We start from the raw sequence: 15,912 nt of genomic DNA, 5'->3' as shown, positions 1-15,912 counted from the left end.
AATTCTTGACATAACAAAGAAACGATAACGAGCCAGTAATGAAGGCTGTAAACGCTAGGCAAACACTGCGTATGAGTAACTTCGATCTTTTGTATCCATTGTACGCAACAGATTTTCCCTCGTGCTCGGCATAATTCATATAATAATACAAAATCAGTTCTAGGTTATAATAAAAAGAGTTAACAGTGTTCTACCTATAACTCTTATAATATTATTTTGTATTATTAGACAACTTCCCACATTTGATACAAAAAATTCATAAAAATTTATAGAATCGATTCTAGGTTAAAATAATAGTTTAAATTAATGTGTATACCTATAACTCTTTCAATATTTTGAACATGGATAACTTCCTATTTTACATGGATAACTTCCTATTTTATATATGTGCATTTGTCATTTTATTGTCTAATTCAAATTATGAATTAGGTTTTTATGTTCTAACTTTATTTTCTTAATTCAATGAATAACTTAAAATAAGCTGTAAATTTTAAATAAAATAGGCTGTAAATTATTTTAAATTATTTTTTGAATTCTGAAAATATAAAAAGTTAAAACGTTAAAACATAATTCACTTAAAAAGTTACAGCTTTGCCGGAACAGAATTTATTTTTACTTAATTAAAACTAAATTATTAGATTTTTGCTATCAATTAAAATCGTTAAGAATCTCAACTTCAAATTGAAAACTGAAACAAACTGAAGCTATTTAATTTTACTGCCTTCGAAATCTATTCTAAGCCAAAGACATTTTAAATACTGACTTACCCTGATGAATTTCGTAGATAATTGATTGCCCTCGGCAAGGGTCCGGCAAAAAAAGCACAGAAAAGACTGAAAACAATTTAATTTAAGACTCGCACACAATGGAATTTATGTAACAGCAGCAACAGAATGAAGTCGAAAAGCGTGGGCGACCTTGAGAGCGAATAGTACAAGCGAGTACCACATACCAGCTAAAGCCAATTAAAGCTTGATATACGGATCTATGGCATGGCAATGAGTCAATATTATAAGTGCGAGCCATAGCAAAATAGTTTAAGATATACAATATGCAGAGGCAATAGGCGGCACTCTTGGCACATGATTCATGAGCTGCAAAACTGCAATTGAGCTAAAAAAAAACGCGCTTGCACCTAATCGATTTTCTCAGCAAAAACTCGGCGACAATTGCAAAACTTGTAATGAGAGTCGGCGACTAGAAGTGGAGATGGGGACTGAGATATGTTTATTGCACGGAACTAATTTGCATTACTTGTGGCTGCAGCAGCTCATCGGAAAGGCAGAACATACTGTACATACGAGTTTGTTGCCTAAGTCTTTTGTTTGCGAGCAAACAACAAACTGCAGACGCGACCACAAAATACCCGTTGTACTCGCTGTTAACCACATGTGTGTGTGTGTGTGTGCGAGACTATTGCTACAGTTTTTTTGTTTTGTGGTCAGACCAAAAGCTGCAGCTACAAATTTTAAAAGCCACTTTACTCGCGCAGTCGACGTTGACGTCGCTGTTGGTGCCAGCGTCGAAGTCTCTGCCTCTGCCGCCGATGTTGCCGTTGGCGTTGTCGCGCGCTGAAGAAAACCAAACCACAAACCACTCTTACTTACTTTTGGCCACAGACGCTTTTCATTTCTTCAGTCTGTTAACGGCACGCCAACGATGCAGACGCGTCCGCTCCGGCAAAAGTCAACTCGTATTTAACTGTAACTGCAAACTGTAACTGAAACTGTATCTAGTGCACAGTGGTGCCAAAGTCAAAGTTTTCGGTGTGTGTCAGTTGTCGAAAGTGCGTGTGCTTCCTGATCCCGAGCTTTGCAGCTCGTTTGTTTTCTATTGCTGTTGCTAATAAGTTGTTGTAGTGCCTTCAACTGGAAGATACATACAATAACCTCAAGTATATACAAAAGGAAAAAAATAAAAATAACAGCTAGTGAAATTTTTTGTTAAACGCGTTCATTGCACCGCTCATTGGCTCAACGGATTTCTCGACCTCCCCTTCCCCGCCCGTCGCGCCGTCTGAAGCGCCCCTCGATCGTCGTTCGCCGTCGACTGCTAATTCCGCAAATTAAACAAAATTAAAACATTAATTGAGCCAAAGCGGTGAAAGAGAGAAATAGCATCAGCCGCTGCCCACTTGCAACAATTTGAGCTGTGTAGCGGTAAGTAAGCTGTTGCCGCAGCATAGGAAGCTGCCAAAAAAGGCAAATAGAAATTTATCAGCTAAGATCCACACACAAACACACACATCGATTCACACACACACACTTGTGGCTATTCGATCGACTCGTCTCTGAGGCAATTTGCTGTTTATTGTCACGCTCTAATTATTTGGAAATCTTTATATATATATTTTTTGTTTTCATCTTCAGCACTAGCCAAAGCCAAAGTGGCATGCAATTTTCATTACGAGTCTCTGTCAATAATGAACACAGATTTATGCTAAAGATCGTCAGTCGCCCAGCTTAGCAGTCAGTAAGTCAAGTCCAGTTTGTTTCTCTGCTGGTCTCCAACGACCCAGAGATGACACAAAGCGTCATAAAGATAGAGATCTAGCGGTTGAATGGTCCATTCTTTGTGGGCTAACCCAATTTTCACTAGAGTGAAATTTTCGGTGGAAAAGTGAGTGAAAGAAAAGTCTTGTTTATCTCTCAATTTACATAAAGTAGTTTGAAGAGTGGAGATTGAGAGATAGGAGACAAGGGGTGTCCACACTCCACACTCTTCACGCTTTACACTCGAATGACAAACGATGGCGATGGCAACTTATTTTCGCTTTCAATGGGCCAACTATCAACATGGCTATGACTATCCATCTAGCAATGTGTGTGGCATGCCCATAACGAAACTAATGTGCCGCATTTCTTGTCATTTTGGCTTTTACCTGCCCCGCTCAAGTAGCAACAACTACGGCACAGCAAAAAAAAGCGAAACTTGCCTCACATTTCATATGTACACTATATTTGTTTGCTCACATACTATTTATATGGCATTTATTTTTATTTTTATTTTTTACTAAATTTATTTCATGTTTTTTTCTTCTGCGCTTTGTTTGTGGCGACGTTTTGGAAATTAAATACTTTCTAATTACAATAAACGCAGGCAACGTTTTTAGCCTTTGGCAGTGGCCGAAATCACGTAGCCGACGTGTTGGCCAATGCCAATAAAAAAAAAGCAAACAAAAATGCCAACGAAACGGCAACAACAAACCTCGCGAAAGTGTCAAGAAAACAAACCGACAGACCGACAAAACTCAGACTCACTTTTTCTTTATTGTCATATGTATTTTTATGTGTGGCGCTTGATGAGTTTATTTCTCTCTTTCAATCGCATTTATTGACAGCCACTGTGTCAATCCATAACTTTTTTGCCCCGCCAGACAAGCCTCCACGGCCCATGCCCTTGTCCCATTCCCATTTCCATTCCCATTCGCAGTGTGGCGCGTGCCGCATTTCATTTGAGTTGAGTTTCCAAACGAAAGTGAAACGTGCAAATACCTCGGCATAGTCACACAGACACACAGTTGGAACTCCAGCCACAGACCTTAACTGTTTGCCCATTACCCAATGCCAGAAGCTACTCCTCTGCACGTGCCCGTCGTGGTCGCTTGGTGTGGTCTCTTCGCGAGACTTCGACAGCCGCAAATAGCTGCAATTTACTTTGGCTATTTATTTGAATTGCCTCTGTTGTTGGTTTTATGCTCTCTCTCTCTCTCTGCTCTGCATCACATCGGGGTGCTTGCTAATTTGTTAAAAAGTTTGTAGAATACTCAAACTGGAACTACAAACTTCGAATTTCATTTCCATTTCAACTTTAATTAGCACTCCGATTATGCAAGTTCGCTTTTTCTTTCAAAACATGTAATTGAAATTTACCGAGGCGACAGTCAAGCAGCTTTCCAAGAGACATCATTTTGAATATTCATATTTCTTTTTACATTCACATTTCATATTCATGATTTAATATTTCTTTTTTATAGATAAACCATATCTTAGTCTATAATCTCAACGGGGGCCATCCATTTCCTCTTTACATGCTTTCTGCTATTTAGTTTTCGAATCGCTCGATCAGCACAATTTTTCTGGGTCAGTAGCTTTGCCGCTGTAGTGCTCAAACAAAAGACTTAAGACACAAACTTCCTGGAAATTGTTCAACACCTTGTCGATGTTTTGGTCTTCACTCTGTTCTCTGGTCTATCAACTCTGTCATCTCTCCGCTACTTCTATTTTTCGTGTTGTTTAAACAAACGAACAACAACTTTGAAATGTACATTCAAAACAAAAGACTTAAGACACAAACTTGGTAAACAAAGATGAACGCTCCTGATCCACTTCTTTCGTTTTCTCTTTCTGTGTGTTACCTATTTTAAACATGGAATAACTCTTGTCTCTAAATCCAAAAACAACAAAAGTCTTGTCAGCGCATGGTACAAAATTACATCAGAAAACAGAGTTAAGACATCAGTAAATCTGCTTTAAAGTTGACGCATCGCTTGCTCAAAAATGTTTGTATATAGTATAATAAATATACTAAGTAAATACCGCACAGATCAAACATCAAGTACGGCGCACAAAATAAATTCAATTGTCGCGCCAAAAGCAAACAACAGATTCAAATGGCCAATGGTTGTTGTAATTGTTGTAGCCGCAGAGCATAAATCGTGATTTGCCGCTGCTGCCGCAGTTGCAGTTGCAGTTTGTCGTTGTAGTTGCAGTCTGTAGTTGTAGTTGGCCCCGGGGTGCATTTAAAGCGAGTCGAACGTCGCGACTGTTTGACAGATCAACAGATCGACGGTTGATTAGTCACACAGCATCTCAGCCATGTCACAAGGCGACCAATTTAGATTTCTAGACCTGACTCTAGAGTCGAAGTCGTTTCTGTGCCTCTGGGCCAGACAGAAAACAAGTTGTTGTCGCTGCGTTTTGCCCCCTGCAATATTTTCTCACAGTCACACTTCGTGGCCAGCGTCCGTCCGCTGGATGTGGATTGATTGCTAATGTGCATCTGAATCTAAATGGTATCTAAATGCAGCAGTTTTGTTCGTCGTTTATTCAGATTTGTGACCTGAGTACTGAGCACTCATTGCATAAGCCGAACAGAAGAATAAAACACGACAGCACAACTCACTCACTCAGTGAATGAAGCACAACACACATTTTCATTGCAACTTTTGCTTTCTTCAGTTGCTCCACTTGACTTGCCACACAATTGGGGGACGGAGAGCAGCTTGTCTTGGCTTTTGTTTTGTCAACCTTAGTTTATTAAGTACAGTAGTAGTTTTAATGTTATTACTGTTGCAGCTGTGCTTTTGCAATTGTCACATTGTTGTGGGCCTGTTTGGCAACCGCAACCGCAACCACAACCGAAGTCGAAGTCTAAAGCCGAAAACTGAAAACTGAAAAAGCAGGGGAAGGTAATTAGTTGGTGTTGCGCATCTTTACGCAATTTTGCTGTGAAATCAATCAGCTGCCGATAAGAAACCCCTCTTTAAAAAGCGATTCCAACAATTTGAGCAAAAACTTAACTGTTGCTGCCGTGTCCATTAAGCGATAAACATCCGCTTTGTTTGTGGGTTGTGCAATGCAAATTATATTTATCGATACGATTTGTAGCTACAAAACTATTTCTGCACCAAACGTTTTGCGCATTTCGTGGTCAATCGACCATACAGTTGGGAATGAGAAAGATAGAGAGAGAAAGCAAGAGTGAGAGAGGGGCTTCGATTGATGGGGGGAGTGACTACTGTAGACATGTTAGCACGCACTTTCCGCTTACGCCCAAAGCACTTTCGCTTTCAAATGCAAAAGCGCTCAAATAAATGACTCAACTCAACTCGAATGAAATTTCGATTTCCAAACGTCACGATCTGTGATATGATTAATATCAATTTCATTTTAATTAATTTTAATTCAATTTCGCGCAAGCTATTTATTAAGTGTTTAATGCTTCATATTAATCAGAGATATTGTTAATTTGTCAGACAGTCAAGCTCATAAATAAAGAGATAGTAGAGGCATTAAACAAACACTTAAATTTATTGCCAGTTGTAATTCAATTTAGTATTTTTCAAATTAACTCACTAATTTTATGTTTATTTTTATTAACAACAGCAAAAGAATTCTAAACATTAATCTGCCATTGTCTTATGCTATGCTGTAAGCTGTGGGCGTTTCATAATCGACTTTCTAAACGTTGCTTAGGTAATGTTAATGTTTTGTTAATGGCCAAATGCGAATGCAAGACAACCCTCGTGGCCCATAAATTCTTGAGGTTGCGCAAGCGTCTGCCTAACGAGGCGACTCATATTTGGTTTCTGAGCAGGTGTTTGGCTCATTTGGAAAGCAAACAAAAATGAAAGTTTTTGCCCCGGGCTGCGTGAAATTTACATTTCGTTTAATAATTTCAAGCATTTCACGTTTCTGGTGTGCGACGCCGCATAAAATTTGAGGAATTAGTCTAAAACCAAAAACCAAACGAGAAACATCACATTTTGGCGCCCAAATTGGGCTGCCTTCAACCATGGCATCAACACGCCCCTCAACACAACTGCAACACAACTCAACAACAGAAAAAATGTAAAATTCAATGAATTTTCCGGCAGGCAAACAAGCTGCCGCCTGCTTAAAGCGCTCTGCGCAATGCGCATGGTGCTTTGGGGCTTGGGGCACTGGCCAGTAATTTATTTTTTTTTTTTATTTTCGGAGTGCCATAAAATGCATTTCATTGTCGCTTTCGTTTTCATTGGAGTTCAATGGCATTGGACTCTCGGGCGGTGCATAAATTTAGTGTCTTGTCGTTGCCCCTTTTGGCCTGACAGTCGACGGGCCCAATAATAATATTGCCATAAATTTGCCTATACCCAGAGCTGTGCGACAGCTCCGCCTGAGTAATTGCCCCCCTTTGAAAATGGAAAACCCAAGATAAGTTTGCAAATTACAAATTTAGATTGTTTTTTTTTCTTGAGGAAAAGATAGTTACAAATCTGGAGGAGGAATGTGTAACGACACAACATAATACTCGTCGTTAGTCAGACAGTCGCTGAGCTAGTTAGTTCGTTCAGTCGCACGTGTGATACGTATACTTAATATGCCGACGCATTTCGCAAGTCAAATGGAAAACTTCATTAAAATGCCAACTCTGGTTTCTGGTATATATTTATGTTTTCTGTTTCTTTTTTTCCGCTTGTGTCGCAGATTTATTGTTGCGTTGTATTTCAATTAGTCTGATCGTCAATTTGGCAATTGGCAGTTTGAAATTGACTCATAAATTAGGCACCTGGGTCAACAAGCAACTCGGCATATTTTTCGAGAGCATTGCCAAACATTGCCGTGCAGCCTCCAAGCCGCAATGCGTTTGCCATTTGCGATTTGCTCTGATAATTTCAGTTAGTTGCTGTTGCCGTTTGCTGTTGAAGTTGAAGTTGCACTTTGGAGCTAGCTTTTTTGTATCTCAAATACTATAGTATCTTGTCTAGAGTTCCACACCCAAGAGCAAGTCACAATTGTAGCTGCGGCTGAAGCCAACAAAGCGTGGCCTACAACGAGACAAAACAACGAGGCGTTGATTTGCGGCCCAAAATGCAATTAAAAACTTAACTTTACTATAGTATGGTATTTGTATTTGTTTTTGAAGATATTGTTGGACGTTTGGTATTGTTTGCAGCATTACAACATGACAACAGCAGCGAGAGAGGAGGTGTTAGTTAACTACTTACTTAAAGTACATTAACCGCTCATGTCCATCATTATTTACATATTTATACTCTAACTTTGAATGCAGTTTGAGTTGGGAGTTTCATAATGCAAGAAAATGTAGTGAAACCAAAGGCAGATGTTGCAAATATAAAGAATACATTTAAAATATGAAATTATATAAACGTTTTCATACAATTCGAATTTAACTTAAATGAATTAAATAAATAATACAAGTATTTTGACAATTCAGAAACATATTTAAATTAACTATTTTTGAGATAAATTAAAAATGATAATATATAAATGATAAAATACAATGCAATTCAATAATATACGATATTTAAATTGTGTGATCAAAGTAATTTTGAGTAAAGTTGAAAATAAAATTCAAAAACTTATTGAAATTGTATCGTCAAACTGTTTTCGAAAAAAATTACAAATTGAAAAACCTCTGAAAATGTATTTAAAATTAAATTTTAACTTCAGCCTACAGTAAAGTGATTTACATTAATCAATTACATCAATTGACATTTCTAACATTTCTGTACGCTTAGTCAGCAATTTTACTATTAGGAATATGTGTGGTAGCAATATTTGAACATGAAGTCAGCAACTTTGAGAAGTAGCAAGAGTATTCCACTTGAGCATCTTGTTTGCTTGCTACTTTACAATTATTTTGCAATTGTTTTCAACACCAAATACAACATTATTTGCATATTTTTTTCTCTTTGCAGTTTCCCAAAATAAACTCAGAAGAAGAGGCAGTAAAAAGCGGCAGATATCTGTTTCATATATTGTTGTTGCTGCTGTTTATGGTAAGTCGCTTTTAAGGCCGTCACTGGTAATGCGGTAATGCCTCGCCTCAGTCTCAGTCTCTGAATGTGGGCGTGTCTAAGCCAACTGAACACACCCAAGTAATCAACACTCAACTACTCACACAAAGCACTATCGATGAGGCAATGTCAATGCCACAAATAAAACTGTATATTGCGTCGCAATTGAATTGAGGCAGAAGGAGATCTTTCAACTCTCATCTGAAACGGATTCGTAAGCCGCTTAGGTTTTTTGGAGCATGCCCAAAATGCCGCTAGCTGATTGTTTGTTGCCTGTGGTCATTGTACATACATCCGGCTGGCGATTGGCCAAGCGAACAGCCGACAACTACAATTAATTCAAGGCTACATCGAAACGAAAAAAAAAAACCAGTTGGAACTTTCTTCAAGATTGCCAGATGTGTGCTGATCATCGGCCCTGCCGATGTAATGAAAGGGAAATTCACTTTGCGCTGGCCGGGCTCTCAAGAGTTACATGACAGTCACAGTCAGGGCATTGTCACATTTCACTTTCGTTGAAAGGTGCAGTTGCCGAGTTACAGTACAGTAGATATATATACACAGATAATGTTTGAGTGCATCTACATAATTTCAAGTGCAGCGGCGTGGCTCAGTCGGCCCAGACTGTGAGCAGCCGGGTGTGACAACGGGTTTGACTGCGCTCCTTAACAAAAACCAAACCAAAAAACCAAACTGACCGCAAGTGCGTCTAATTTCTACTATTTGCTTTGCCAGCTATCTTTCTCCCTCACTCTCTCTTTCTCTCTGCCGCTCTAGCTGCTCAATGAACTTTCTTCTTTCACTGTGCCACCTGCTGAAGACCTGCACGATTTGCTCCAGCTTTGCTCTTGCATTGATTCAGGCTCTTTGGGGGCCTCGAGTTCCGTTTTTAGCCGCTGTTACGATATTTCGCATTATTTTTATTATTTTTGTTATTTTTATTTTTGCAGCTTTTGCTTTCGTTTAACCCATTTAATGCAGCGCTGTGGTCAGTTCGCTTGTCTGGTCTCGGGTCTCTGGTCCGGTAGCTGTGTTGTTGCTGTGGCATCCGTTATACTACAAGCATGTGCATTTCGCATTTCACAACAAACGGCAACAATAACAGTACTAGCACAACACACACGCACAGCCAGACAGACAGAGACAGCAATCGTGTGAGCCTGAGAGAGAGAGAGAAAGAAACATTTAATGCAGTGGAAAAGTGAAAACGAAAGTGATCACCGCTGCAGTTATCCAGTTAGTTGATCAGTTGCTGATTCCATCCAGTCATCCTCAGCGCTGGCCAGTTGACTTTCGTTTTGTCATATTGTGAGTGAGTGTGTATGTGTGCATGTGTGTGTGTGTATGTGTGTGTGTGTGTGTGAGTGTCTGCCTCTTGTTAATGATGATGCAATTAAGTTGCCCAGCCAAGACATCAATTTTCCATATGCAAAATCATACTTGCCACTATGAGGAAATCAATGGACAGTTCAACGGTCAGTCAACGTTTGCCTCCCCCCTCGCGACTCGCTCTCCCCTCTGCGAATGATCACAATCACGATCATATAGCATTATCGATCATTTGATTATAATGGAATCTCTGGCAATGATCAAAAGTGGCAAGCAAGTGTGGCGATTATGGCAATTTGGTGGCAGTTATGGACCGTTAGCTGGCCATTTAGTAAGTTGCACCACTTGCAGCTGGACAAACCCGATTCATTTGGCCAAGTCCAAGACCGGCAATCAGCTAACGCTAAGCGTTTAACTTTTGCTGGAGCAACCTTTCACCTGCTAACTGGTTTCCGTTTCCAGTCTAGTTTAGTTGACCTTCTGCAATTGCACGTGTCTCTCTCAAACTGCATTCTAAAAAAGTACACTATATCTTTTTATATTTTCTGCAGGCATTTCGGCTATGACGCGAAGCATGCAACTATTCGCCATTAGGCTGGGATTGGTCCTCTTGGCCACATCCAGCTATGCGCAAACACAACAGGAATCCAACTCAAAATGGTCACGGCAACTGGAGTCTGTGGGTCCCTCCGATACGGATTCCCTCGACTGGGTGCCACTCGCTCAGCCGCTAGATGAGAGTGGCAAGGACCGTTCCGGCAATGGACGTGTGCTCACCTATTCGCAATCCTTTCCGCCCAGCGCACGTTTCGGCGATCTGACCAAGCCAACTGGCTCACAGTTCGACTTCCCTTATCAGTTCCAACGCTACCCTAACGCAGCCGGTGCCCAGGCACTGCCACTGCGTCATCAGGGACCACCACCACCGCAACTGAAGGCAGCCGCCTCACAGGAGCCCACCTCACAGTCGTTCTTCAAGTTCGAGATGCCCTTCCATAATGAGGCTGGCCAGCCACAGTCTCCGCCCACGCTGCAGACTGGCTATCAGATTCAACACTCCTTTGGCTCTGGTGGTACCACTGGCTTGAGTGCCCCCTCCTCAATCTTTAGCCCTCCCTCGCTGTTCGGTCAGCAGCCGCAGCAGTTCTCGGATTTCGCAGCGCTGCCGCAGAAACCCTTCGCCCAGGCCTTGAGCAAGCCTCTGCATCAGCAGAACTACGTTCAAGACTCGCTGCCTGTTAAGTCACATGGCAAACCGTTGCCCACCCAGGCATCGCTGCAGAGCGTCACCCCTCAAGTCTTTCCCGTGGATCCCGAGCCAGAGACCGTGTTCGGTTTGAACAAACCCGCATCGCAAGCAGTGGGAGCCGCCTCAACCAATGCGGGCAACTCGCAGCAGGAAGTGCAGTTGCTCTATGTGCCCTACGACACGCTCTACAATCAGCAACGTCAGCCACAGAGTCCATCCTCCTCTAGCCTGGGAGCGAGCAGTAGTTTCGATGTGAACAAGTTCAATGTAAACGGCGGTCTGCCCGCTGTCAATCCCTATCAGATCAATCAGTTCTACACACAGGACCCCAGTGTGGGCAACAGTTTCTTTAACGGCGGCACCACAACACGTCCAAGCACCACAACATCACAACCACAGCACATTTTCCAGAGCTTTGGCCAGCCACAACCGCAAGCGCAACCGCAGTTCACAACCGCCAAACCCAAGCCAAAGGCTCATCAACCACCTTTAGCCATGTTCCTGCTGCGTCCCAATTCTCGACCCACTCAGTCGGATGTGGTTGCTGCTCTGCGCAGTGCTCACAGCATCTCTGTGATTGATGCACCCACCAAGCAGACACCCGAGATCTTCGTTGGCCCCGCTGGCATGCCGATTCCAGAAGGTTATGTCAAGTTCGATCTGCCGTATCTATCGCAATTGACGCACTCGCGCGACCTCAATGATGTTTCCTTCTTTGTGGCGCCTCTCAGCTACCGCACACCTAACGGCTTCAACAAGATTCTGCTACCCGAACCTCATGTGGGGTCAATTGTCATCAATCGGGCCAAGGACATCCAAGAGTTGGTTCAACCCCAGCAACAGCAACAGCCACAGCCTCTGCCGCAACCTGTTCGCTCTCAACGTCCTTACACTCCACCAGTGGCCAGCACACGTAATCCATTCGAGACCTCGACCCAAGCTCAACGAGTGACAGCCAGTCCCACGCCCACCAGAGGCAACAAGTTTAGCTACTACTACGTGCAGGACGGCATTCAGGAGGTCAACTCTCCCAAGCTGCCCGCCAAGCAGGAGCGCCACAAGAAGAAGCGTCCACAACACGTCCAGCAGCCCGTTGAGCAGACTGTTTATCGTGCGCCCGCCAAAACGCAGAATCCATTCGATACACTCAACCAAATTGGAGGCGATGATTTCTTCAGCACACTCAGCACGAAACCCAGCTCTACATCGACGACTTCCACCTCTACTTCGACTACAACTACGTCAACCACCTCGACGACGGCGCCACCTCAGACGCTCTTCACCTACGGCTCTCACCCACAGGTCGAGTTCCCCAGCTCTAATGGCCAACTGTATCCCCAGTTCGACACCGCATCACACCAACAGCAACAGCAACAGATACAAGAGCAGCTGCCACGTCTCACCACTCGTCCGCCAACATCTACCACCGAGGAGGAGCAACGCATGAAGCAATACTTCCGCCAGCAGGATGCCTTCCGTCAGCGGCCACAGACCACATCTCCACCCTTTGAGCAGGTGCAATACACGCCAACCTCTTTGGACTTTGATGCACCAGTGCCAACTACACAGAAAACCAAACAACGTGTGACCATCTACACGCCGGGAGCAGTGCCTGTCACCACCTCAGATGTGGGCTACAATGTAGATCCCCAAGCGCAGGCGCCACTCAATCACCGTCCTAGCTACAACCAGAACGAGGTCATCGACGGCCCCAATGTAGAGTATGAGCCCAATCCTTATCATGTGCCCTCCGAGCTGCCCCCTCTGACTCCTGACATTCCTGGACTGGTGAACAATCTGCAGGAGAAGGATAAGTTGCTCCCGACAACGACACCTATCAGCGAACCAGAGACACGTCCCACACGCCGCCCTGTGCTGCGCACTCGCAAGCCAGTCACATCCAAGGTTACATCTTCTGTGTCGTATTCGGAGTCGGAGAGCAACACCAAGCAGCCCACACACCGCATACGTCGTCCTTATGGCACCAGGGTCAACTCCGCAGCGGCCACAGGCAGTGGAGACCAAGGCGAGGAGACTGTTACCACCACTCGTCGTCCAGGAACAGTACGTAATCCTCTGTTGCGCAATCCAAATCGCATACGTTACCAACCCACTACCGAGGAGCGTCAGTCACTGAAGGTGAAAACCAAGAAGCACAAGGGCAAAAATGGCAAGCCCAGTGAAGATCAGGATTTGGACTATCAACGCGATGTACTTAAGCAGAACTATCCCGTCTTCAAGGCAGCCTCACGGCGTCCAACCAGCCCCACAGCAATTCCCAGCTCCTACGATGTGGGCAATACCGAGGGGCCAGCCTCGGAGACACAGCAAGTCTACACTGTGACTCCCAGTAACAGCATCGACAATACCGATCAGAATGTGTACCCAGCCAACCTATTGGAACCTATGCAGATTGCCCAGCACTATAATGAGTTCTCCAAGGACAACTACGGACCGGGCTATTTCCCAAATCAAGAGGATCTTAACCCCACTGAGGCATTTGTGCGCAACGAAGTCAGTCCGATCTTCACGACATTAGCCACCACCACACCATCAACCACAACGACCACTACAACAACTACAGTGAGAACAACCACAGAGGAGCCTGTCACAACAACCACACGTCGTTCTCCCTTCATTCGCCGTAATTATCCACGAGTGCGCACCACAACTACAACCGAAGCACCATTGACCACAACGACGCCCTCAGAAGAGCGACCTTCGGTAAGCAAATATTAATAAATTTATTTATAATGTTTCTAAATATATTTTAAAATAAATTTATTTTATTTACAGATTCGTTCTCGTCTTCCCCCACGTCGCGTGGTCAAGGTGCGTCAACGCCAGCGTCGACCATCGCATCCAGCTTCGTCAACAAGCGCACCCGAGGAGGAATCGGAGCCCGTGACCCAAAAGCAGAATCTGCGTAAACTAAGTCGTTACAACCAGGAACAGCCCGAAAAGGAGGCAAGTGGGAATAATTGCCCGCAAGGATACATTTAATATAAGATTATTCCCTTACAGCAAACCCCACGACGCCGCTATAAGCAACCCTTCCAGCTGGAGGGCCAGGAATCACAATGGTCGCCAGCATCGGAGACGGGCAACAGCAACGTCAACACCAATAGTAACAGCTTTAAACCACTCAATCCCAAATATTCATCAAAGAGCGAGTCTCACAACTTTGAAAATGAACCGGAAATTGTTACGGCTGGTCCGACGAATCAACCGGAAACCTACGAGTTCAACGTAGCTGCTAATCTCGGTGGATCGTCTGGACAGCGGACAACGCCCGCCATTAAGGCACCCAACCTAAAGTAAGTAGTCTGAATATACCAGTGAAATTATCATCTTTATTTTAAAAAACTCCCTTAAGACCTGAAAAATCCTTTGCGGAATTGTTGGAGGAGGTAATGGGCAAGGCGCCCGAAGAACTCGCCACAGAAATGCCCACGAGCAGCACCATCAGCCGTCTTAATAGGCGTGGTAAATGGAAGAAGACTCGCCTCTCAGCTGGCGCCGACAACAATGAGAACTTTGAAACAGCCGAGTCACAGAATCTCGGACCCCAGCTCATCAATTCCCTATACTCTGCTAGCGAGAAGTCTGAGGAGGCTCAGAAGACCACAACACCACTGACGCCAACGTCAACAACCGAAGTACAGACAACTGAGGCAATAAGTACCACAACAGCAGCTTTGACCACTCCCGAGGAATACGAGGTGACCACCGCCACGACACCAGATGTCACCACAGTTGCCACAACGCTGGCCATGAACGAGGACAGCGCGACACGTCGCATGGACACGGCAGCTGATGTGGATGATCTTGACACACAACCAAGTATCTTCTCGGAGGTACGACAGCAGCTGCACGATCTCTTTGCTATCGATGAGAGCGAGGATGAGGCGGTAACAGCTGCTCTGGCCGCGGTTGGCAAGCGGCGACAGGAATATACAAGTATCAAGCGCACTAAGGCGCCATCGACGCCTGCAGAGAGCTCCACGGAAGGTCTGAGCGAGGGGCAGGCAGCGACAACGACGGCCACACCCACAGACGGCAAGGATAAGGATAATTTCCACAAGGATCTAATGGAGCATGTGGTCTATGCGACGTCCACATCCACGAAAGTCACCTCCGAGACAGAGATTTGCTACCGCGGACGTTGTATACGTTCCGAGGATCTGCCCGCCAATCACAAGCTGCACTGAGCTCCAGGCGGAGCAATCGCCACAGTCCCCCTCCATGTAAATACATAAGTGCAACGATACATCAGTTGGGGGTAGTAAGAAATGAGCGCGTCCTGTGCAACGTAAGCAGCAGGAATCTTCTCGCCAGCCCCCTTAAGTATCCGGTTGTAATTACTTAGCTTTAAATACAAATATTTTCTAAGGAGTAAGAGAACTTAGCGAGAGATAACAGAGCAGCAGAAAGAGAAAATTATACAAATACAAATACAACATATAATATAATACTTAAATATCGTATTGAATATTCGAATCTTTCGAAATTATAGTAAATATATTAGATAAAATAGTAAACAGCATAGTTTAGCATTAAATTAATAAATAATACCGCATAGTAAGCCTAAGATTTGTACAATATAACAACGACAACTAACAAATAAATAAAGAATCGAAATCGTTATTCATTGTGGTTTCCTGTTTAATTAAATGGGTCATACGGGTTCTCTGAAGTAATGTACATTCATATTTATAGTACGAAATGATAAAACCCCCTTAAGTGGATTTGTGAGAATTATTTACATTCATCATTAAAAAAAAATAAAAATAAAATGAAATTGAAAACA

The 15,912-nt window shown here is 43.5% G+C and overlaps 1 protein-coding gene across 1 annotated transcript; it reads left to right on the top strand.

Annotated features, from left to right (window-relative positions):
• Positions 1–1,652: 1,652 nt before the first annotated feature.
• Positions 1,653–15,749, top strand: LOC133840699 (mucin-2). The gene is made up of 6 exons (XM_062272669.1): positions 1,653–2,159; positions 8,426–8,506; positions 10,405–13,826; positions 13,899–14,069; positions 14,127–14,419; positions 14,479–15,749. Exons 3-6 carry the CDS (start codon positions 10,416–10,418, stop codon positions 15,311–15,313), a joined length of 4,710 nt encoding a protein of 1,569 aa, XP_062128653.1. The 5' UTR covers positions 1,653–2,159; positions 8,426–8,506; positions 10,405–10,415; the 3' UTR covers positions 15,314–15,749.
• The last annotated feature ends 163 nt before the right edge of the window (positions 15,750–15,912 follow it).

The sequence above is a fragment of the Drosophila sulfurigaster genome, chromosome 3 (assembly GCF_023558435.1).
Source record: "Drosophila sulfurigaster albostrigata strain 15112-1811.04 chromosome 3, ASM2355843v2, whole genome shotgun sequence".
In the NCBI taxonomy this organism is placed as follows: Eukaryota; Metazoa; Arthropoda; class Insecta; order Diptera; family Drosophilidae; genus Drosophila; species Drosophila sulfurigaster.
The sequence above is the reverse complement of the archived record's forward strand: the minus strand, read 5'-3'. Positions and strand labels throughout refer to the sequence as shown.